The sequence below is a fragment of the Euprymna scolopes genome, chromosome 42, assembly GCF_053919585.1.
Source record: "Euprymna scolopes isolate OS-2025 chromosome 42, ASM5391958v1, whole genome shotgun sequence".
In the NCBI taxonomy this organism is placed as follows: domain Eukaryota; kingdom Metazoa; phylum Mollusca; class Cephalopoda; order Sepiida; family Sepiolidae; genus Euprymna; species Euprymna scolopes.
The window spans coordinates 22357546-22383356 of NC_136523.1; the positions used below are offsets into that span (position 1 = coordinate 22357546).

Here is a 25811-nt window from a genome sequence, read left to right on the forward strand (position 1 = left end):
GTGGTGGTATTTACACTTTTTTTTTAATGTTTTCTAACATGATTTTTTTCCCCTTTTTTTCTGCCGTTTGAAAATTTGATCAGCACTCGGTATATTCCAGCGATTTACGTAGGCTGCCAAAATATTCCACGCAACATACACTGAAAATTAAGTTCATTCTCTACATAAGTACCTCAAAATAAGTCAAAGAAGGTTTTGCTTAAACAAAGTCCCCTGTAGAGAACTAAGATATATAAATACCCTAACTCGCCACAAAAGAAAATAATGAAACGAATGGAATGAAGGAAACAAAAACTCAATTGCTGGATAAAATAAACATGTCGTTTATTTACTGTTGAAAGAATGAATGTTTTAGATATAACATGTGTTCATGTCCGCGCGGGTGTAACCATCGTTTGCTGCAGGACTGGTAGTATAGAAGGAGAAAGGAAATGTGTGTTCAATTCACGTTTGGGTCACTATCGTTTGTTCGCGCGTGGGAAGAGAAGTGAGTAATGTAGTGTAAAATGGGAATGATAGTCCAGCGTGTAGACAAAGAAAAGGATAGAGGATTGACATCAGTTAAACTGCGCGCCATGTTAGCAGTCAACTACGCGAAGGTATTCTCAGGGACAAGTTGTATATATAGAAAGAGAAAGAGTGAGAATGTCAATCCAGTTCATGGAGAGAGAAAGCGTATAAAGTGTATGTACTGTCTGTTAACTTTTTGCCCCACATACAGTAAAAGGGGACGTGACATGCGCAGGCGCGCGCCTCTCGAAAGGGAGGCAGCTGGTTCATTGAACCTCTCAGCTCGAGAGCTGGTCCGAAAAGAAAGAAGCTGCTTATTGCTCTTGCTTTTATAATTGTTTCCGGTGGTCTTTTGCGCATGTGTGGATTTCCTTTGAAAGGTGAAGTGACGTTTCCCATGTGTGCGTACGTGTGCGCGTATGTGAGTACATGTGTGTACGTTAGCGTGTGTGTGTATGCACACGTGAATGTGAGTATATATACGCGAACGTGGATATATGTAAGTGTGTGGACGTGCGCGCGTACGTTTGTGCGCGCGTATGTATATGACAAGTAATATAGCTTGAGATGTGAACGCGTGTTTTTGTGTAAGACTAGAAAAGGCTCGCGCACCCCCAACACTTGCTACGGGCCTGTCAGACTTAAATGTAATATCAAAAAAAAAAAAAGCGTATCTCATACAGAATATTCCTAAAATACTTTTTTCTTCTTCAATAAATCTTAAAGCATTTGTACAGTTTAATCAAGACATCGAAAATATCGGCAAAAGGTTATATCGTACGTATCCATTTTGGACTGAAGATATCCAAAAAAAATTTAATTTAATTTGATCAAGTAGTTTTTTGTTTTGTTTTGTTTTTTTTGCAGTGGAAAAAAATGTTTTCATGACAGCGCGTTGAAGGTAGACATCTGGGAATTTTTTTAACACACTACGGGGAGATAACTCAGTTTAAAGAGCCGACCCCCCCTCTCCCCCATCTTTGATACCAGCTTTTCTTCCTAAAAATCAAACCTTTTGCTCGGTATCATAACGTTTTCGCTGTAAAAAAAAAAAAAAAAAATACTTGATGAAATTAAGTGAAATTTTTTTCAGAGAACTTCATTCCATATGGGTGTGTACAACTTAATTTTTTTTTTTCATATTTTCATTTTTTAATGCCTTGATTAAAATGTACAAGTATCAATCTTAATAGTAAATGAGAAAAGTGTTGGGGAATATTATTCTATTGGATACGTTTCATATGATGTTTGATTTTAGTCTGACATGCTCGCCCAAGCATCGGGGGGGGGGGACTTTGATTAAAGAAAGTCTAAATAATTATGAATATTCAGGGGGGGGGGTAAATTTTTACATTAGTTCCACCTCCAAAATTTTCTTTAAAATGATGACTTTTCTGGGTTATCGACTATGCTGAATAAGAAAATCTCCTTTAAATTTTGCAAAGACGAGTAGTCATCGAGATATAAAGACTTGTATTATGCACTGTAATTCACTGACCGCCATCGTTGTACGCACGTGCGATAGACAAATCTACTTCTCTGCAACTAACTCTGTCACCAACCCCCAATTTTTTTATATAGTATTTGCGGGTGGGTATGCTGACAACGAATATCACAGTTAAATTTGGGGCAAATATTTTTTCACTCCGACCCTGCATCCAAAATGAAGTGTTTATTCAGAAAGACGTTCTTAAAATAGAGAGGTTGGCGGGGTCTATTCCGAAAGCTGTTCTTAACATGGGGAGCTTGGGGGTGTCTATTCCCAAAGCCGTCCTTAACATGGCGAGGTTGGGGTGTTTATTCCGAAAGCCATTCTTAACATGAAATTACTTAAGGAAGTGCAAAATAGTTGTAATTGTTTCGTTTTACACGCATGCACATTACTAATTTCTCGGTTGAGGAAAAAAAAAAAAACGTGGATTTGTTTCCGCTAGGTGGCAGTGTCGGTCGCAGAGAAGTAGATTTGTTTATCACACGCGCGTAAAAACATGGCGGCCAGTGAATTACAGCACATAATACAGGTGTTTATATCTCAGAAACTACTTGTCTCTGCAAAATTTAAATAAGGTTTTCTAATTCAGCATAGTCGAAAATCTTCAAAGTCTTCTATTTTTTTTAATAATTGTGGAGATTGCCCTACTGTAAAATTTGACCTTTTTTTGCATTTTAAACAGTTTAAATAATAGTAATAATAAATTAAAAAAAAAAAACTTTCCAAGAGTTTTGTCGTTTACGTGTGTAGGATATAGTGTAGTTCTCTAGAACTAGTTTATTATATGTTTATGCGCACACCGGAAGTGACGTACATTATTTTATTTGCTGCAGCAAACAAACAGTAGTAATCGTACTCGTTCACACCTCCGTAAAGCAGGCCTGTACAAAAAGTCTCATCTATCTGCTGACGTCAGAGTAGTTAGTAATAAGTTACCTAAGCAAATAAACAAGACGTTTCGAATACGCACTACATGTAGACATGAGTTTGGTAATTTCTCTTTAGAATTCTTTGATCTAGTAATTGTGTAGCATTTAAGAATAGGATACTGCTAGTTTTGTTGATATACCGAAATAGCTCGATTTTTTTTTGATTTTTTTAAAGGAGTCACTACTTATCAAGGTCTGGAGGCCACTCGAGGGTAAAGGTTAATGAGTGTAAAGTATTCAATGGGAAAATCTTGTAGTAATCGTTAGTAGTGAAAATTTGGTAAATTGGATTAGTTAAGGGGAACGGCTCATCTAAAACTTGTTTGCATTGGACTTGAAGACGGCCATATTGTAGTCAGTTGGAAAGTAGAAAAATGGAAGAGAGTCCCACATGCGTGCAATTCTAAAATCCCATTCTTACAGTTCTCTTTCTCTTTTTTTGGCTGACTAGCATGGGGTTAAACACACATAATTTTGTCTCTCCGCAAAAAGAGGGAGGGGCACCCCTTCTTTCGCTAGCACAATGAAGCTAGTTAAGTGCACAGCTAAGCCTGTTAAAAATTTCATGGTTATTTTTTCAAGCGTAACATATTGTATTTTTATTTTTTTTTATTAAAATATGTGAAAAAATAATTTTTCATAATGAAAATAATAAACGAAATTTAGTCTTTAAAATTCATGAGACAATGCGATCTTTATTTAATTTCAACACAAAAAAAAAACAACTTTTAAAAAATAGTTCTTGTTTTTTTATTTATTTATTTATTTTTTGGTACTTGTACAGTTTAATCAAGGCATTAAAAAATGAAAATATCGAAAAAAAAAAAGTATGTATCCGTTATGGAATGAAGTCCTCCGAAAAAAAATTTCACTTAATTTCATCAAGTAGTTTTGTTTTTTTACAGCGAAAAAAAAAACAATTTTTTATGATACCGAGCAAAAGGTTCGATTTTTAGGAAGAAAAGCTAGTATCAAAGATGGGGAGGGAGTGTCGGCGCTTTAACTGGAGTTATCTCCCCGTGACGTTTCTAAACTCCAAACAAAAATTAAGAAGAAATCCAAGATGACTGCCTTCAAGCGCTCTCAAAAAAAAACGTGTTTTTCGGCTGTAAAAAAAAAAAAAAAAAAAAAAAAAAAAACTACTCGATCAAATTAAGTGCAATTTTTTTCCGGAGATCTTCAGTTTAAAACGGATACGTACAATATAACCTTTTTTCGAGATTTACATTTTTGGGTTTGTATTACTGTACACATAGATTCGAAAAAGTTGTCAAAAAACAAATACATAACAAATAAATGTTATCAAAAGCAAGATAAGTTACTTTTCTACCAAACTGGATATATTTTTCGTGTTTTTATTCAATGTAACATGTTTATTCAGCTCGAAAAGCATACAGTGTTTAGCGATGTATTGGAAAATTCAAAATGGCATCTGATTCTCTCTTTAACACGGTAAGTTTGGGAAAAGGTGTTATAAATAAAAACCCAGATAAAATACTGTTAAAAACTCGCTCAATATATGTTACCGTGACATAGGTTGACATATATTCGGCGGGTTTTTAATAGTATTTTGTATAGTTTTTTATTTATAACACCTTTTCCTAAACTTACCGTGTTAAAGAGAGAATCAGATGCCATCTTGTATTTTCCAATACATCGGTAAACACTGTATGGTTTTCGAGCTGAATAAATATGTTACATTGAATAAAAACACGAAAAATATATCCAGTTTGGTAGAAAAGTAACTTATCTTGCCTTTGATAACATTTATTTGTTATATATTTGTTTTTGTTGACAACTTTTTCGAATCTATGTGTACAGTAATACAAACCCACATTTTTTAAGGTCTTGATTAAACTGTACAAGTACCTTTTTTTTTTTTTAAATTAATATTCAATAACTTCCAGTTTCAGTATGAATGGTGTACTTTACTTTTCACTTTTTTAATGCATTTTAAAAAGTGGTAAATTTTCAGATTAGGTCCACCTCCACAACTTTCTCTTACATGACGACTTTTATATAGACTATGCTGAATACGAAAATCGCATAGAAATTTAGCAGACATAAGTAGTTATCAAGATATAAAAAGTTGCATTATGCATTGTAATCTTTGGCGGCCATCTTTTTTACGCGCGTTCGCGCGCGCCATAAACAAATCTACTTATCTTTGATTGACACTGCACACGCATAAAAAGATGGCCGCCAAAGAATATAATGCATAATGCAACTTTTTATATCTGAATAACTACTTATTTCCGCAAAATTTCAATGCGATTTTCGTATTCAGCAATAAAACCTATAAAAGTTGTCATTCGAAAGAAAATTGTGAAGGTGGACATAAGATAAAAAAAATACCCAAAAAGTTTGCTATACTTCTATTAAAGCTCTCATTTATTATCGACAGTTTGTTCAACAGATATTATTACTTGCTTACTACGTGCATGCATGACGTAATTTTTCGGTGAACAGGTCTGTTTTACAGAGTTCGCGACTCGTTTATTCGTTTCTACCTGTTTGAATAGTCCGGATGAAAAACGTTGATTTTTTTCACTTATTTTCAAAAAGTGTAACATACATTATCATTACTAAATAATAACATTGAGGAGATATAAGTTAAATATATTAATTATTTTTGTAACTTTGAAAATAGAATAGTCAATATATTAGATGTTTATGTAGAAACCGGAAGTGACGTTTATAATTTGCTGCTGCAGACAAACTGCAGTAATCATACGCGTCTGTACTTACTTGGACAGTTCAGATAAAAACGCTATATTTTTTTTTTAAATACTTATTTTCAAAAATTAACATATATTATCTATAATTCATTGCGTCGAAGAGATATATGTAAAATATATCAATTAATTAGAAAAGCCTGCTACATATTTAAGCAGAAACCGGAAATGACGTCTAGCATTTGCTGCGATTTAACAGTACGGATAAAAATATCTTTTTATTATTTATTTTTTTTATAACTTATTTTCAAAAATTAACATAGATTATCTATAAATAATCACATTAAAGAAATATAAATAAAATATATAAATTAATTACAAAAAGTCTGCTAGATTTTTAAGCGAAAAACAGGAAGTGGAGTACTTCATTTGCTGCTAAATAATAATCAGCAGCAGTAATCGTGTTAGTCCGTAACTATTCGAACAGTTCAAAAATTTCCGGATAAAAAAAAATCTTTTAAGATTTTTTTTTAATTTCCACTAAATATTTGTAATTAATCTAATCGAATATATATAAGTTAAAAAATACTTATTAGTTCGAAATATCTTATTTTTATTATTATTGTTTTTTTTGTTTTTTTTTCGAAAATACGTCTGTGAGGCTTGAAGTCACAACAAGACGAGATATTCCTGTGACGTCACCATGGCCTCGACTTTGACAAAATTCCTTTTAGGAATTTTGAAACAGACGTACCTGTAAAAAAATACGAAGTCATAATTACAGCAGAAAGACGGAATTTGCTATACATGAGTATAATCTTCCATATCAGTTCATATTTTCGGAATATTTACTCGCCACCCTCGCGGTCCGTTCAGCTATAATGTCTCGCCATGAGGGTGAGTTCATATCGTAAAATTTTTCAAGATGGCTTCGTTTTTTTTTGTTTTTTTTTCTTCTTTCCTTTTGCTAAAAAAAAATGTTGTTTTATAATAATACAATGTGCGCAGCGGTTTTTGGTTTGTTTGTTTGTTTTTAACGCCTCTCCTGGCTGATTTTCGTCTCGTAAATGTTTCTAAAATTAATAATAATCGTTTATCTTTGATCCCCTGATATTTTTGAACCCTTATTTTTTTGTGAAATCGACGCACATCCCGGAAGTAATGGAAAAGTAGTCTCTTTTCTCGTCTATCATATCATTTTTATTTCTAATACCAACATTTTTATTACTTAAAAAAAAAAACATTTTTGTTAAAGTATAAAAATAATTAACAAATTCCCTTTACTTACGTCTATGTTTTATTATCAGAAACAATCATATCTATTCGCTTCATAACTAAATTAACCCCGTTTTTACTCACCTAAATTTTATAGGGTTGATTGCTTTTTGCTGTATGAAAGCCAAAACAGTATTTTTATACTGACATTGTCTGTATAAAAATATAAATAATATAGAAATCACTTATATATACGCATTTTTATTTATCATAAACTATTTAATGTCTTCTATTTGGGTTATAATTGTATAACAACCCCCTTTTTAATACCTAAATATTTTTTTTTCTTTGGTTATGGATTGTTATTTTACTGTTTTATTTGAAGTCCAAAACACTTTTTATACCAATATTGTCTTTATAAAAATATAAATAATATAGAAATCACTTATATATACGCATTATTTATCATAAACTATTTAATGTAATTTATACTTGGTTTATAATTATATAATAACCTTTTTAATATCTAAGTTTTTTTTTTTATTATAGTGAAGAGTAAGTTGATTTACTGTTTTATTTGAAGGCCAAAACAGACTCTTTATACTAAGAGTACTTATATATATATATATATATATATATATATATATATATATATAATATTTATCATAAACTATTTAGTATATCTTCTATTTGTTTTATTATGATATAATAATCCCTTTTTTAATACCTAAATAGTTTATTTTTCTTTAGTTATAGTGAAGAGAAGAGTTCACTGTTTATTTGAAGGCCAAGACAGACTTTTTATACTTAGATTGTTTTTTTTTTCTTTTTTTTTTAATAAAAAAAATATAATGTAGAAATTACACTAACGTAAATACACATTTTTGTTAAATCTTTAACCATTTATATTTTCTATTTGGTTTATAATTAAAAAATAACTTCCTTTTTCTTTTTTTTTTTTTCTTTAATACCTTAATATTTATTTGGGAAGACCCAAAACAGACGTTTTTCATAAAATAGAAACTAATATATGTATTTTCATTTATCATAAACTGTTTTAATTTAGGGGCACTTACTGATCCGTGCTATTTTTTTTAAATCGTATTTCCAAGTTTAATTAAAGTTTTATGGTTTTAATTCAATTATAAAATGTAAGGTTATGATATTAGAATAGTTACAAAACACCCTCTCATTCCCATGTTAAGAATGGCTTTTTGAATGTTATTTCAACACGGATCAATAAGTGCAGTAGTGCAGTGCACTAGTACCTTAATTTGTAATTTGACACACTGGTTAGTGGTTCTCGCTGGATCACCGAAGTTAAGCAACGGTGAACCTGGCCAGTACTAAATGGGTGACCAGTTGGGACTTGCAGGTGCTGTTGCTGTAATGTGCTCTCTCCGCTTATCTCGGCATTGTTTCCAGTCGTCCTGAACTTCTTGCCAATGGATTCAAGCAGTGTCGATTCAGGAGAGGTGTGGTTGTAGATTGCGCAACCCTTGCCTCACAATTACATACGTAGCTGCCCCATACAGGGGGTATCCTTTGTCTTTCAAGTCATCGTTAAACTATTTTCTATTTGGTTTATATTTATATAACATCCTATTAATATCTAAATATTTTTCTTTGGTTATAGTGGAGAGTTTTTATTTGAAGGCGTAAAACACTTTTTGATATACTAACATTGTCTTTTATAACAATCTTGGCCTTTTGGTTTAGAGCAAAGTGTAGTATCTGTTCTGCTGCTCTTCGCCTTTTCTGGCCTCGATCAGTAGAGTAGAAATCCTTCTAGATTGATGCAACTTTTATTTTTGTTCCTATCCATAGTGCCACTTTTTGGAACTGGAAACCACCCCCTTTCCTATTAAAAAACCGACCTTGTGTCTAACTCTCCTCTCGTGGGGAGGGAAGTAAATAAGAGCAATATAAATATAGAAATTACTTTTATATATATATAATATATATTGTATATTTTTTGTGCCTTCTATGTGCTTTATAATTATAGCTAAATGAAAGCTAAATGACTTATTTTGGGATTTAATTTTATACACATGATTTTTTATTAAGGCCAAAAAACTTAAAAGAAAGAAAAAAAAAACTAATATTGAATTCATAAAATATAGAAACGACACTTTTTTTTTTATCTAAATATTTTTAACTTTAAAAAAAATCTAATACCTTTTTTTTTTTTTTTTAATAGATAAATTTAGGAGTAATTTTATATAGTTGATTTGTTTTCAGGCCAAACCCCAATTTTGGTGCTTGTGCACTTTTGTTACCACGCTTTTTTTTTTTATAGTATTTTCAAGTTAAATTCAACTTTTACGATATTTTTTTTATTACTTTAAGTGAAAGTAGAGAATGGTTAAAAACACTTTCCCCTCCCCGTGTTAAGAATGGCTTTCTAAATGTTATTTCAGCACGGTAACAAAGGTGCATAAGTACCCAGTTTTTTAATGCTAACATTGTCTGAGAATATAAATATATAAATTGCACACACACACACACACACACACACACACACATATATATAAATGCCTAAAGTTTTTTCTTTGTAGTGAAGAGATTTTTTTTTTTACCATTGTACTTGAAGGCTAAAAGTTTTACTAAAACCATTTTATTAAAATATAATTGATTTTTTTTTTTTTTTTTTTACATTATTATTTAACTATGCCCTTTATTTGGTTTATTTTTGTTATACATAAATAGTTAGTTGCTCCGCGCTCCTCCGGTTATTTTTTATAAAGAATATGTTGCTTTTTGAAGGCCAAAAAGTATTTTATAATTTATATAAATAATATACTTACATAATTACCTATATATTAACGTTTTTAGCACTTGTGCAGAGAAAATATCATGCTAAAATATTTAGAAATCCATTCTTAACATGGGGAGAGTGTTTTGTAACTATTCTGTTTTCACTTAAACATTAAACAAGATATTGTAAAACTTGAAAATATTTAAAAAAAAAAAAAAAAAAAAAAAAAAAAAAAAAAAATTGCACGGTACCTTTCTCTGCGTAAGTACATTTAAAGTTTATTTCATCTTGTATTTGCTATTTATGATAACCCCCTTTTCTTTTTAATACCTACGTGGTTATTTTAATAGTGTATTTTCAATTTCTTAAAATTGCATTTGTAAAATAGTATACAAATATATTTTTTTTTATCTTTATTGGGTGCTAGTCCAGAGAGTGGATCCGCGCTATTTTTTTAATCGTATTTCCAAGTTAATTGAAGTTTTTTTTTTTTTTTTTTTTTTAATTCAATTGTAAGGTTGAAGTATAGAATAGGTACAAAACACCCTCCCCTGCCCATGTTAAGAATGGCTTTTTAAATAACGTAATATTTCGGCACGGATCACTCTCTGCACTAGTACCCTTTATTGTCATGAAATAATACGCTTTTTTTTCTTTTTTTTTTTTTTCTTTTTGAACAGGTATATTAAAGTTTTATTTTTTTATTTTTAGTAAAACATAAATTCCGTGTTTTAATATGTAAATAAAATATCATTTACACATTCTTACATGATTTATTTTAAACTATGTTCTATTATATATATATATATATATATATACGAAATATGTAAATGTTTGTAGTTTGTATTTTTTTCCGTAAGACAAATGTTTTCGTATTTTTTTCTTTTTTTTTTTATGAACCAATAGTTTTATAGTAAGAACATGTCTCAAATTTCTTAGATTTGCATGTTTATTTATCTTAAACTATTTATGAAATTAGTTTATTAAATAAGCAACTTTATGAAAAAATATTTATGCAAGATATGATCGATAAATGTCTGTATTTATCGTTATTTTAAACTGTATTTTGGTTAAGAAACCTATAGACACATACACGCACACACACACGCACACACACATATATATATAATATATATATATATATATATGCGTGTGTTAAAAAAAGACCAGAAAACGATCGGTGGTACTGGTACGGTGGGTTTCAAATCCAAACAGACGACTAAAGAGAGTCCGACATACGTATGCGGCCAGATATTAGTCCTCTTTATTTTGGATTTGAAACTGACGGTACCGATGTTTTCATTTTCTGTGATTCATATATAAATATTATGCTCTTACTTTTGAAAATTTCTTAATCAAGCACTTTGCTGATGTTCTATCTAACCTAACATAGGTATAAAGTTTTTGTGGAGTGTATTTTACTACGAACCCAGCTCAATCTATTTTTAAGCAGCATGAATTTGTCTGGGTTTGTTTTACTGTACACATAGATTCAAAAAAGTTGTCAACAAAAACAAATATATAACGAATGTTATCAAAGGCAAGATAAGTTACTTTTCTACCTAACTGGATATATTTTTTTTAGTGTTTTTATTTTATGTAACATGTTTACTCAGCTCGACAAACAGTGTTTACCGATGTGTGTTTGAAAATTCAAAATGGCGCCGAACTCTGCCGAACACGATAAGTTTGGGAAAATGAGTTAAAAATAAAAAATATACAAAATACTGTTAGAAACTAGCTCAATATGCTACAGTGACATACGCTGACATATATTCGGTGGCGTTTTAACAGTATTTGGTAGGTTTTTTTTATTTTTAAATTATTTTCCCAAACTTACCGTGTTCACTTAGAGTTCGGCGCCATTTTGAATTTTCCGATACGTCGGTAAACACTGGGTCACTGGATGTTTTTCGAGCTGAATAAACATTTTACATTAAATAAAAACACAATTATCCAGTTAGGTTAAAAATTAACTTATCTTGCCTTTGATAACATTTGTTATATATTTGTTTTTGTTTTTTGACAACTTTTTCGAATCTGTTTATAGGAATACAACCCCATTTATCTTTCTTCAAATATAGATAATAAACCAATTTTTTTTAATATCTACATTAGTTTTAATTTATCTTAAACTATTGTTTCCTATTTGGTTTAAATAGCACCAGTTTCACACTAATTTTTCTGTAGATCTAAGTGTTTTAAAGCAAAATATTTATCAAAGAATCTATAAATCTTACGTATGTAAACCCCTTTTAATTTTAAACTATATATTCCATTTGATTTTTCTGTATAACAGGTACGTAAATATTCAACCGATAAGCTCGTAAACTAAACTGCTGGTCACATAACACTGTAATTAACAGGAAATAGTAAATTATACACCAAGGATGATTTATGACGAGTAAAATCTTTGTTTGGCTGGATCAATAACATGTACAGAAATATGTCGGCAAGTTGAATTACAAAATGTTCATTTCAACTTGCAAACATTTCTATTACTTTTGCGCATGCCCAAATTCATTCATACCTTGCAATGGTTTACTTTTAAAAAAAATTTCTTATGTCTGTCGATATCTCAAACAGTAGGAACCTGGTTGGCGCACTAAATGTTTTGGTTTCGATTCTGGCTGATGGCACCCAAGTTTTTTTTATTTTTTGAAATCAGTATTATATATTAGATACAATATAATAATCAAGAGAATTGACTAATAAATACAAAATTTATATTTAACCGTATTTTACTACCAAGCAAGCCCCCTCCCCTAGTTAAATAATAAACATACATATATTTACATATTTGGGAGTTGGTGACTATAAACATAAGTGTATTAGTTTTATAATTTTTTTTTTTTTTTTTTTTTTTTTCAGACTTTAAATAACTCCATCTTCATTTTATCTCCATTTTTTTCTTCACCAAATGCTATTTTCATTTCATATAGAAAATTTTTCAATACTTTATATTGGGAGGGCATGTATTTGTCTCAATTGTTTAGTGGTCTTCTTCCACTATTCAAGGTCTTGAATATGACCTTAAAGTATATCCGATGGTGAGGCCCCAGCTTGTGGACTTTGGGGAGTGTGGAACCACCCTTTAATTGTCATTGCTTCCAGGTCCACTCTGACCCGGAGTGGTATTACCTGTTAGGGTCCCAACTATGGGTTAAATAGAAACCGACTTAAAAAATATATATATTAAAAAATTTGGTACTCATGCAGAGAGTGATCCATGCTAAAATAATGTTATTTAAAAAGCCATTCTTAACATGGGGAGGGAGGGTGTTTTGTACTTATTCTGTACGTTAACCTTACAATTGAATAAAAAAAACAAGTTTAAACGTGGAAATACGATTTTAAAAAAATAGCGCGGATTACTCTCTGCATTAGCACCAAAAATTTTTCTTCAAAATCACTGGATTTGGCCTTAAATACCCTGAAAAGGGTTGATATGCCATAAAACAAAAACAACCAACCAACCAACCAATCCGTTATTCAACGAAACACGTGTAAGACGTACTTCATTAAAAAAAATTATAAATTTGAACTAATTACATATTTTGGTTTTTGAATAACTGATTACTTCTAACAGAAGTGTTGGTTGCACCACTTTTGTGCATTATAACGACTATAAAAATCCAGGCGTAATACTAAATCTTTGTTTTAATTTTGCTCCAAATTCATCACATGATTTTACCAAATATTTAAGCTTACGGAATCTTAATAAAAGCAAAAATCAGGGAAGTTTGCTTGTTGTCTAATGAATATCGAATCGCATCTCATGCAAATCTGAAATTGTAATTTTAAAATGAAAGGCTGTGTTTGTATGTTCCCTAAATCCATTAAAATATTATAAAGAAACTAAATTTGAGTAATTATTAACTAGTAGGACCCATGGAAATTCCACGGAATCACAACTATATCTAATCAACAAATGTCTTCATACAGCTGATATTTTTCTGGATATCGCAAAAAAATTAGTTTTTTTTTTTTTGAGGGGCAGAAAAACTAAGAACACAACAAATATGAGTTCATTAACATTTCTATGAAAATAGTGCCCACTGTATTTTAAATATGAAATGAGATAAATCAATTACTAATAAATATTCAGAAAGTGACATTGTGCTACATAGTTCAATGCAGATAAGAAAATCACATTGTAAGTGATAATCTTACATTTACTCCTCCACTTCAGCAACTCTTGTCAGAAAATGTTTTTTTGCCCTGTTTCTTTTGAATGTTCCTTTTTTTTTTTTTACATAATGTTTCACTGATTCTCTTTGAAAAACCACTACACATCAAAATGAAGAGTTCCTTTCTCACATCATGACAAAAATGATCGTATATCATTTTTATAATCATATTCGAAAACGAGATTACATTAAAGGGAAGCTACTCTCATAGTTTTGTCCAGGGTTGCTAGATTGGCCTTCTAAAGGTCAAATTTTGTGAATCTGGCCTATTTTGAAATGGTTTGGCTTTGCATAATTGTATTTGAACTGTTTACTTAGTAGAACGTACGGACTAGGGAAGGGGCACATATATTATTTAGATTGATGCTTAAAAAAATTTTTAAATTGCAAAATTTTCATTGTCTTTTCACCCCATTTTGTATAAAAGTAAATTAAGCAAAATCTAATCCATTCACTCTTAAACCTAGCAGATGTGTTCCAAAATTTATGATTGGTTAATTAGTTTAAAAAATGCATCCTGCACATAGAAATAAACCTATATGTAGGCTTCAGTCTTTTTGGTCCCTGACAAAGGAGGGATTGGACCTAGTAAACTCGCTCCCATTTGGTATGTTCACACTTCTCAATAACTTTGCATAAGTATTAGTCATGGTGACAGTAAATTTTTGCCAGAATGGATTTTCCGGTATAACTCTAGTTGTCCAGCTAAGGGACATTATAGGGGTAAAATGGCCACAAAATTGTCTGTTCGGTTGTTTGCACATTTCTTAATCACGCCTTGGATTTTTAACATTTTTTAGTCATGTTGAAAATAAATTTTTCACTTGTTGAGGGGGACCCTGCATGTTCAGATTGTTTTAAAAAATAATCTACAAGTTTCTAATACGTTTTTAACTTTTTTTTTTTTTTTTTTCTCGTCATAGGTACGGACATCAGGCAGATTTTATTTTCTTAATATCGGAGGAATTCCGGACAAGAACCAAAAATGCTTGTATTTTTACAATTATTAGAAACTTTAGTATGTAACATAGTGTGTTTGGGTGCACGTGCGAGAAAATCAGCAAAAGCTGCAGGATAGCTGACTATCAAATATTAGCAGCGGCAGCTGTCTTAGCACATATGCAAATTAAGCAAATGTGCACATTCTGATGACTTGGGGAGAAAAAGGGAAAAAATACAGCATGTGGTCAAGCAAAAGAAGTGATAGGACGTGTTTTGACTTGTGGGCAGCGAGAAAGGAATTGCACCACATGATCAGAAAAGCAAGTGACGACAAATGTCATGTGTGTGAAACAGCATCTCAATAAACATGTACGACACGTGAGTGATATTTTGGAATGCAGTGAAGTGCATTGTTAGAAATTACTGGAATGATTTTCGTAGTCACCTTTAAAAAATAAAAAATTACTGAGTCATATTTTTTATGTCCTTGTTTGTTGGTTCCTGCGACGGTAATGTGCGGGTCTGAGTAGTTGAAATGTAACTGCACGGTTAAAGTGTAACGGACAAGTTACGAACATGATAAAATAGCAAGTTTATCCTGACAAATTTTCATAGAGGCCCGAATAGTATTTAGGCTAACGAAGCAAATTTTTTCTGATGAGCCAGTTTTCATTTATTATTGTTGTACCATGTTATTGGCAATATAATAACGTATAATTAAATTTATTTAAAAAAAAGACAAAAAACTTATTAGTATGAAACCAGTTTAAATGATCACACAAAAAATTAGAGGCGGGGGTGTAATTCATTTTTAGCGTGTAAAATAGAATAGTAGTTGTCTACCTCATGTGCAAACAAATACAAAACTAAAATGGCTAAACTGCATTCCAACCAATGCCTGGTTGGTACACGCACATGATTTAATTGTATATTATAATTATCTTATCGATTATATATTAAAAAAAGACATGTATGTTCAGGGGGGGAAAAAACTTGAAAGAATACACAACAAACACCCACAACGTTTTTTTTTTTTTATCAGCATAACACCAAGTGTGTAATATCTAAACTTTAAAGGTTATTTATACAGAGAAGATACCATAATGTTATTTAGAAACCTATTCTTAACATGAGGGGAGGTGTTTTGTAACTATTCTGTACTTTCACCTAACAATTTAATAAACAAGATATTGTAAAACTTGAATCTAACTTGAGAATACTACCACAAAAAACACGGTAACTTCTCTGCATAAGTACCAATTAAAGAAGGATTTATTATTTGGAAGTCGACTGGCCACATAGGGTGTTCCAAAATAAATGCCTGCTAATTTTTTTATTCCAACCAAATGTATCGGAGGGAATTACAAATTGTATTATGTTGACTGAATTTATGCATTCATGACCTGAAAGTTTCATCACTCTGTTGCAGATATTGACGGTGTGAGACTCTAAGAAAGCAACCCCTGTCATGAACACATGTCAGAAGCAGAGATGCGTGATTGAATTCCTGGCAAAAGTGCATTTAGAATGACGGTGATTATTAGTATAAATTATGGGGCACAAAAGATCGCTTGTTTTAATGGTGCCACTTCCAGTCTTCATAGCTCTTCAACTTTTTAAGTTTAACATATGTGAGACTTTATTTTTGGAATGATCCGTGTTAAAAAGCCATACATGCATACATTTTTCAATGTTTTTTTATGTTATGTACTGTTTTTTCAGATATTAACACAAGGGAACTTCCTTTGATCCCCCCCCCCCCCCCAACATAATTATTTTTTCTTTAGCGTCAACTAGAGTTGTCTGTCCAGACAGAGGAATGGGATGAGCACAGAAAAAGAGAGAAGTTACGTTACACTTTGCTCCAGACAATGTCAGGGAGCAGTGCTAGTTTGAAATTGTTTTGGGATAAAATTAAGATAAGGAGAGAGGTTTTTTTTTGTTTTTTTTTTTTGTCTTTACTCTTTACATATGAAAAATCTGTAAAAAATATCTTCATGACATATATTACCTAAGCATCTTAAGCATACATACATAGTTTTTACTTTTAAAGATGTGCTCAATATCTGAAAAATACAGCCAATTAAGAACTTTATCGTTATTTCCATGGCAAGTGCTCGTCCGAACTCCAATCTCTGGTCTCCCCCTCGCCAATCTTTCACGAAAAACACCCGTCTAGCTGAAACCATTGTCAGTAATTTTCACCACTTTTTATCTGTGCCAAAATCAAAATGTAGATTCTATGAACAAAGTTTCTTTCTTAGAAGTGAACGCCTGTGGAATTCTCTTCCATTTGCCTGTTTTCCACCTGATTACAACTTGGATGTCTTTAAGTCCAATATAAATAAATTCCTGATGAATCGCCCCCTTAAGTAAGACACTTTATCAAATCTCCAATACTAATGATTACTACGATACTATCCCATTGATTACTGTATACGCAATAACCCTTATTCCAGAGTGGCTTCCGGGCCTTGATAAGTGGTGACCTCCGTGTAAAAAAAAAAAAAAAAAAAATTCTCTTATTTATTAGCGTTGGGGGCTTGCCAGGTCGTAAAATACGCTTGAATATATTTTAATTCATGCAGAGTTCATATTCATTATTACAGAACCTATTTTTACTGAATATTATATTGTACCTAATATATAGTAGTGATTTGAAAAGGTTTAAAAAAAAAAAAATAACTTGCATGTTATCTGCTACGATTGAAACATTTTGTGCTCCAGACGTGTTTCCTAATGATGTAACTATAGATAGGTAAGAAAGATTGAATATTAAAGAACTTGAAGAAATTAATTAAATTTGTGAATGTGCAGAAAGAAATAAGTGTCAGCAAGTTGAAATAAAAATTTTGTATTTCACTAGTTATTCATCTATCCAAGAAAAAATTTTACTTATTATAAACCATCCCGGGTGTATGATTACTATTTACTGTTAATTTCAGTTTTATGTGACCAGTGGTTTAAGAGTTTATCAGTTAAATATTTACACAAAAACAAATTTACTGTTTTATTTAAAAAAAAATATATATATATTTACAGAAATAAACATTTTGATTCGTGATCATTTAGATTTCTACAAACAATTTTGTCTAGTTTTTAAAGTCACACCGAAATAGCATTTTACTTATTATAAACCATCCCGGGTGTATGATTATTATTTCCTGTTAATTTCAGTTTTATGTGACCAGTAGTTTAAGAGTTTATCAGTTAAATATTTACGCAAAAACACTTACATCTACTGTTTTATTTAAAAAAAAAAATATATATTTACAGAAATAAACATTTTGATTCGTGATCATTTAGATTTCTAACAAACAATTTTGTCTAGTTTTTAAAGTCACACCAAAATAGTATTTAAGCTAACAAATCAAAACTTCTGATTAGACAATTTTCATTTGTTATTGTTGTACCATGTTATTGACAATATAAGTGATTGCATCTTAATTATAAAACTCTGGACTATCCGGACATCCTTGCTTGCTTAAATCTTGTCTCATACAAAAACTCTGAATTTGTTTGTCGCCTCAAATTTTAACATGACATTATTGCTAGCAAACTTTTCAAACTTAATGACTAAGCTCGAAACGCTATGTTTTGGTTTCAATTCCAGCTGATTGCACTCAAGTCTTTTTTTTTTTTTTTTTTTTTAAATCACTACTATATATTGGGGACATTAATCACTTGAGTATTAGCTCTTTAATAACAAATACAAAGTCTGCATGAATTAAAATATATTGAGCGTATTTTATGACCGGCTCATGCCAGAGGAGGGTACTATATATTGGGTACAAATATAATAATCAATAGAGAATTGGCTCTATAATAATAATGATAAATACAAAATCTGTATACATTAAAATATATTTAAGGGTATCTTATGACCAGGCAACGCTGGGCGTCCTAATTTTATTAAAAGGTATTTAATCCGGCTCAGATGGCTGCTTTAACCAAAACATTTTAACGTAATCACCTGAAAAAAATCTCTGAGATAATGTATTTTAGATAAGAAAATAAAATGGCAATTATCTATTTTTTGTTCAAATAAAAATTAAAACAACTGGTAAATATATATGTGTGTGTGTGTGTGCACATATAATTTAAACTCAGCTGTGACATTTTTTTTTTTTTTCCCCCCTCGGCACTGGGAGGTCCACCGTCAAGCTTTGCCTTCTTGCTTTGAGGTTATTTTATTGTTACTTACCTGAAGCACTCCTACTGAGGAATGCTGACAGCTGCCCAAGTATTTTTTTTTTTTTTTATGGGGTCAATGCTCCCTCATCACTGGTGTTGACTTTTTAATTCCACTTCCTAACCCTTGTTTCACTGTGGGGCAGAAATAAATACATCATCAGCAACTGCTCCATTGTATGATTTTCAAGGTTAGACCCAGATAGTATTTTATCTGACAAATATTTGTTATTGTGCAGTGTTATATTGGCAATATAGCATAATTAACAATTTAGGTACTTTTGCTTTTTTTTTTTTTTTTTAGATAGGATTTTCATGTTAAATTCAATTTTTACAGTAGCTTTTGTTTATGAAATTGTTAGGTGAAAGTACGGAATAGTTAAAAAAACAAAAAAAAACATGCCCTCCTCATCCCATATTAAGAATAGGTTTCTAAATGTTATTTCAGCACGATCCGTATTCTGTATTAGTACCACAATTTATTTTTTAAATTGCTTACTCTGGCCCAGACAATTGCTAATATTAAATATTTTCAAATAATCACCTAAAAATAAAAACCATCAAGAGGGATAACTCATTTTAAATTGAAGATAATAGAAGTTGTCTAATTTAAATTTAAAAAATGTACAAAACTAAAATAACTTCAATGCAACCCAGGCAACACTGGCTTGTAATTTAATAATACAAACAATTCTAATACTTATATTGAATCTATACTTTTCTAAGTCTGTTCTACTTTTTCTAAGAAACTACTGAGCTGATCTGAATGAAATTTTGTATGGCCTTTGTTATAAGGTGCAACAAATGAAATATTATGGTATAACTGGATTCATAGGGATTAGTCGCCACAATACTACATCTACTCTAGAATTTTGGCATAAAGCACTCCTTCTGAATTAACGGGCTATAACTTTTGCCTGCTTTTAGTGGGTTAAAAAGTCATTTTGTTTTCTAATAATTTTGGATTAATCAAACAAGTGCCGGGCAATTTGTTGAGCAGGCATCTTTTACAACAGCTAACAAAAATAAAAAGTGAAACAAATATACGCTACCAAACGCAAGATAAATTATTTTTACCTACTTGGATAAGTTTTTTTTCTTTTTTTATAAACGTATTTTAAAGCGTTTGTTTATTTCGAAACAAAAGTAGTGTTAAGTCTGAGTTAGAATAAAAAATGTTGGTCTTGTTATTCCATTTAGACACTCAATAATTGCTCTAAAATCGAAAATGAAACAAATACTGATAGAGTATTAACTTTTTACGATTGGTGACATCAATTTGATGGAGTTTTTAATGGTTTTTGATTGAATTTTTGATTTTTGACCAATTATTGAGGGTCCAAACGGCTATAACAAAACCACAGGTAGGAACCATGTAAAATTAAACCCAAGTTCCTGAAACAAAAACACAATGTCCGTGTTAAAAACAGCAAAATATACAAAAACAATTCGTTTATACGTACATACTCACTAGGAGTTTTCCCGCTGATCATCATTAGAGATTACTCACCGATAACAATCGATGGTGTTTCCTAGAATCTAGATGACAAGTTTCCCCAGATTTGCTCCACCTCTTGATAGCTTTTGTAAATTTGCGTTATCACAACAGCTGCTTGCCATTGATTTCTAGCTGCTATTGGTCTTCACTGGAATTTGGGTGGCAATAAGCCTCCCCATGGTCTCGTCACACTCATCCAGTGGTGGTCTGGTTGGTGCTTTCTCCCGTCTCTTTCCATTCTCTTTAGACTATTTAGTATTGTCAGTCAATGTCGACACTACAATTGTTTTGTTTTTGTTTTTGTTTTTTTGCGGGGGGGGGGGCTTACAATTTTACAGTTTCAGTTTTCATGATTTCGTGCGGTGTTCCTGTTTTTGTTTTACTTCTCATTATTATAATAATTTTAAGAACCCGAGTTTAATTTTGTGTGGTCGCCTTTCGTCTATCGTATTTTACCGGCTGTTTAGGTCGATACATCGTTTTATTTGTTCTCATAGGATCTCGACATTTTAATTTCCAGTATCGTTTGGTCATAAGACTAAAATGGCTGACTTGTTTGTGAAGAAACCGAAATGCATTCTGGTGGATATAATTTTCATAATTGTTGAAACATTTACCAGTATTAACAACAAAACGAAAAAGTGATAAAAAGGCAGGATAAGTTACTCTTATGTTTGTGTGTGTGGTTTAACTTATTTTAAAGCGTTTATTTTGAAACACAAGTAGTGTTGAGTGCTTAAGAACGAACAAAATGGCTGACATGAGACGGTCATCTGAGGAATCTCGATAGCATTCAAAAATCGAAAATGAAACAAAATATGGTAATTTTTTTTACCAGCGTACAAACCCTTAAAAATAATCGGAATCTTTTTTCTTTTCTTTTTTTTTTTTTTTTTTTTTTCGCTAATACGTTTAAAGATATGGAAAAAAATTTAAAAAAAAGACATTTTAAGACAAATCTTATAATTAAAAAAAAAATTGTGGCGTTATAAATTTTACCCCCCCCCCCTCCCCAAATGTTTAAAGTGTTTTTACGTGTTTTTAAAATTCTTGGAAATTATCCCCCCTCCCTTTTCCTTCCCAATTGACCGCTATGTGGCCAAAAAGTGGGTGCTCATTTTACGTTAAATTTATATAGAAAAGTGATCCCCGACTTAATTGATTAGTTTTTAAAAATGCCTTACTATCCGTTAAAACGTGTTGGCAAAAAAAAAAAAAAAAAAAACAGGTTTTGATTTCTTTTTAGTTGGTGAACTACGCTGGGTTAGGTCGTACAAAATACCTCAAATACTGATAGAAATCTACTAGTAAATGAAACTGACACTAGTGTAAAAACCGTCGTGGCATTTTTAATTTTCGATTGTTGAGCAATTACCGTGTCTTTATAGATAACCGTTTCATGTCATCCATTTCGTTCTTGTTCTGACTTAAGCATTCGACACTAGTGTTATGAAGTAACGCTTTAAAATAAGTTGAACCACAAAAACTTATCTTGCCTTAATATTTAATGTTTATCTTTGCTTTTTACCATTTGGGGGGAGGGGTCTAAACTGCAAAATGCTCCCCCCCCCCTTTATTTTTACGTTCGGCTTAATCCTTTAACGCTATTGCAATTTATTTAGATAATCATTAATTCACTGTAACAAGTTGTTTAATAATTTAGGATGGACCTGTAGAATATTGCCCCCTCCCCTCTTTTATAACCTTTTTTTCAATTTTTTCAGCGGATTATTATCGAATACATACTAGTCTACCAGACTATAAAAAAAAGTCAATATTTAAATATTTGTAGGGGGTGCCCAGTTTCTGATGCAACTGTCTAATAAACAGATCACTCATTTTTGAACCACACGATGTTTTTTAAGACAAATTTCATGAATTTAAACTTTTTTTTTAAGCAGTTTAGCCGATTTTATATAGATTGCTTTAAAGAGAAAATTTAAAAAGGCTAAATTTGCGGAATTTGGCCTAAAACATCCAGTGGTTCTAAAATGAGTGATCGATTTACTAGAACGTTGCATGAGAAACTGAGCACCCTCTACAAATATTTAAATATTGACTTTTTCATTTTTGATAATCTGGTAGACTAGTGTGCATTCGATAATCCATTGAAAAAAGATAAAAATAAAAAATAGAGCGGGTGGGGCAAGATTTTTCAGGTCCGTCTAATTTTAATATAGATTTGTATTTTGTATATCGAGTTTAATATTCTGTCTTGTATGTGAATTGTATTAAAAACAATTTATAAATATTGGTTTCGCTTACAAAACTCGTGATACAAAAAAAAAAAAAAAAAAGCTGTTCGATCGTACTTATATGAACTGTTGGGGTGTGTAATCACATATTTTGCTTGGTGTTTGCTTAAATCTCTGTATTCAAGGTGCAAGTCCAGAGTTCAACCTAATAAATAAATTTTAAAAAAATACAGGAAAATATAAAAATCTTTCATAGAACGAAAATGCCATATTCCAAAAATCACGTAAATTGATCAAGTAGGATTCTTCTGTATAAGAAAATATTTTTTACGAGTTTTAACGATTCATGGTGTACTGTAGACATTAGAAGGTTGATTTTAAGATCTCGGTAGTTCGAATTGAGTTTTCTTGCTTTATTAAACATGGCGGATCAAGAGACAATGTCTCGCTTCCTCAGAAAATTTTAATTTCTTAGTTTAAAAAAAGGACTACTCTATCAATTTACGTGGTTTTTATGACGTTTCATTCTGTGATGGATACTTACATCGTACTTTTTTTTTTTTTTTTCTAATTCTGAAGAACTCAATTAAATTATAAGATCTCTTATGTTTATATTTCTCGCCTATACGTAACTTTGATGAATATGTATTATCTTAAAATATTAACTGATGTTTTTTTTTTTTTTTTTTTTCTAAAATGAAATTAGGGTGAATTTTTATGAGTCCTTTTTAAAATAAATTTGGAAATGTGATTATAATGTGAACAAGGCAATGCTTTTCGACCAGGCCTGGCAAATGCTGAATTGGAGGTGGGCATGTGGAGACCAAAATTTAAAACTAATTATTGAGAAAATATTTACTAATAAATTCCTTACTAAAATATTCAGTAATTAGAAACTATGTATTTTATTAGGAGGCGGTTTAACAATTATTGATTTATTTCCGTAAAAAGACATATTAAGGATCACCTTGATTTGAAAGTTCTTTCTCTAACCCCATTCTTTCGGCCAATGTTAAATAAATATGGCTAGTCTTAAAAGTTGATGGCTAATCTTGCAGAGTTACATTTTTAGAGTCTCAATCTCTTAAAATAAAAAAAATTAAACAAAATACTGATCGAACCCCATCCAATAAACATGACATTGGGTGGGTTTCTATTAGTATTTTGTTTAATTTTGGAGCAATTATTGAAACCTTTTCATGTCTATTTTTGTTGTAACACTCGAAACTTGTTTTCTGAACTGAATAAACACTTTAAAATAAGTTAAAACACTGAAAACTTATTCAGTTAGATAGAAAAGTAACTTGTCTTACCTTTGGTTAATACTTATGTTATATTTGTTTTTAACCACTTTTTTTTTTTCTTGTCCAAAGTAAAAAAATAAATAAATGCCCTAAAGTTATTAGAAACTCGTTTTTAACATGGGGAAGGATTTCTTCTTTTTAACTATTCTGTACTTTCACCTAAAAATTTAAACAAAAGCCTAAAAAACAGAATTCGACTTGAAAAGTCTGTTTAAAAAGTAACACAGTTCTGTATTTTGCATAAGGTACCTTTTTTTTTAAAGTCAAAATCGAATTTTAATTCAATATTTTAATTACTGGCAGCTATCACTTATTAAAAACCAATTAAGGAGAGGAAAGTTATTTTCCCATCATCTTTACTAACTCAGTCCTGGATATGACTTTAAACTATATCCAGTGGTGAGGCCCCAGCTTGTGGGCTTTGGGGAGTGTGGAGCCACCCTTTAATTGCCATTGCTCCCAGGTCCACTCTGACCCGGAGTGGTAGTACCTGTTAGGGGGCTCCAACTATGGGTTGAATAGAAACCAACTTGAAAACAACAAATATATTCTATTAACAAAGTTTTCTTCAAAATCTTTGGATTCGGTATTAACCTGAAAATGGTTGATATGCCGTAAACCAACCAACCAACCAACATCTTGACTAACTCTGTGTTTAAGATGTAAAGGAGAACTCTAATAGAATATTTGAATTTTTTTGACTTATAAATCTCTATGGGTTATTTAAGGTCAGTTATGTTATGTTTTTTTTTTTTTTTTTTTTTTTATTTACATTAATACAGATCTGATATATTTTTAGCTCTCTAAGGAATTTAAAGATATTTTCTCTATTAGTATATTCAAATACATTTTTCGTATTATTACTTCTAAAGAAAGACTTTGAGGTTTTTTAGTGTTTCACATTCCATAAGGATGTTGGACTGTGATATGTGTTTGGCATGTGTTAAATTTTGGTTGTAATTCTTTGTTCAGAATAAAGGAGTGTATGAGATTTGTGTGCCCTTTGCGGAGTCGGGATAGGATAACGTTCTTCCCTGGATTTTGTAATATATTTAGCTTGGGTCTTATTTTAAATAATTTGTTTTGGGTGTTGGTCTGTTTTTGTTACGATTTATTTTGGAGAAATTTATTTTTGGTTTCAGATCTTTATATGGAATTTTGAGATTTCTTTTGGATTAATTCAAATATCTATGCATCTCGTATAGAGATCAAATGTTAACCTCAGGAAGGGGGGGGGCTTCATTTCTGAGAACTTTGAATGAATAAAAACAACTTCCTGTTATATAATAGACTAGCTTGGGTGCCTGGGTGTTTGGAGGGGTGTGTTGATCAAAAAACAAAAAAGTGGTAGCAGGCAGGCAGGATCGAATCCGTACCACGAAGGAGGAAAGGAAGTTGAAAAAAATGTTTGCTGTTGCGTCCATCACCAAACCGGAAGTGACGTAGGTTTAAATTAAGAATAGACAGTCGAGAAGAGGGGATGACTTTCGAAAAGATAGGCGAAAAAAGCGACCCTTCCCTGTAGAAAAGTGCCCAGTTGAGGGTGAAGAAATTAATGTTTTGGCCAATTTTTCGATATTTATTGTCCAAAGGGTCGAGTTTCAAAATGATACAGATCTCGTGAAAATCTGTTGCTTCTGTCAAAAGTTTTAGGCAGACATACATACATACATACATACATTTAAACAGACAGGTGAGATTTATATTATAGATTATTCTTATATAGAAATAATTATTTTACCATCTAATGTACACATGTTTATGGTTTATACATGCATATGTAAATTGGATGGTGCTGCTGAAAAATTCTTTCACTAAAATGCTAGCTCACAGAAATTAATCCTTTACCACCAGAATTTTTTTTATGCAATAAATTTTTTAATCATGATAATCACACATGACAAAAGTTAGC

The 25811-nt window shown here is 31.1% G+C and overlaps 1 protein-coding gene and 1 pseudogene across 6 annotated transcripts in view; both read left to right on the top strand.

Moving 5' to 3' along the window:
- The first annotated feature begins 6231 nt into the window (after positions 1–6231).
- LOC145266951 (E3 ubiquitin-protein ligase KCMF1-like) overlaps positions 6232–25811 on the top strand; it is a 139889-nt gene continuing 120309 nt past the window's right edge. For 3 of the 6 annotated variants that reach the window (XM_080122770.1, XM_080122772.1, XM_080122769.1), the window contains exon 1: positions 6232–6503. In XM_080122770.1, coding sequence (XP_079978896.1) covers positions 6488–6503 — 16 coding nt within the window. In that variant the 5' untranslated portion in view covers positions 6232–6487. The remainder of the gene's footprint in view (positions 6504–25811) is intronic. The other 3 variants (XM_080122773.1, XM_080122774.1, XM_080122771.1) reach the window with 2 other exon arrangements.
- On the top strand, positions 8515–8691 carry LOC145267330 (U2 spliceosomal RNA; annotated as a pseudogene).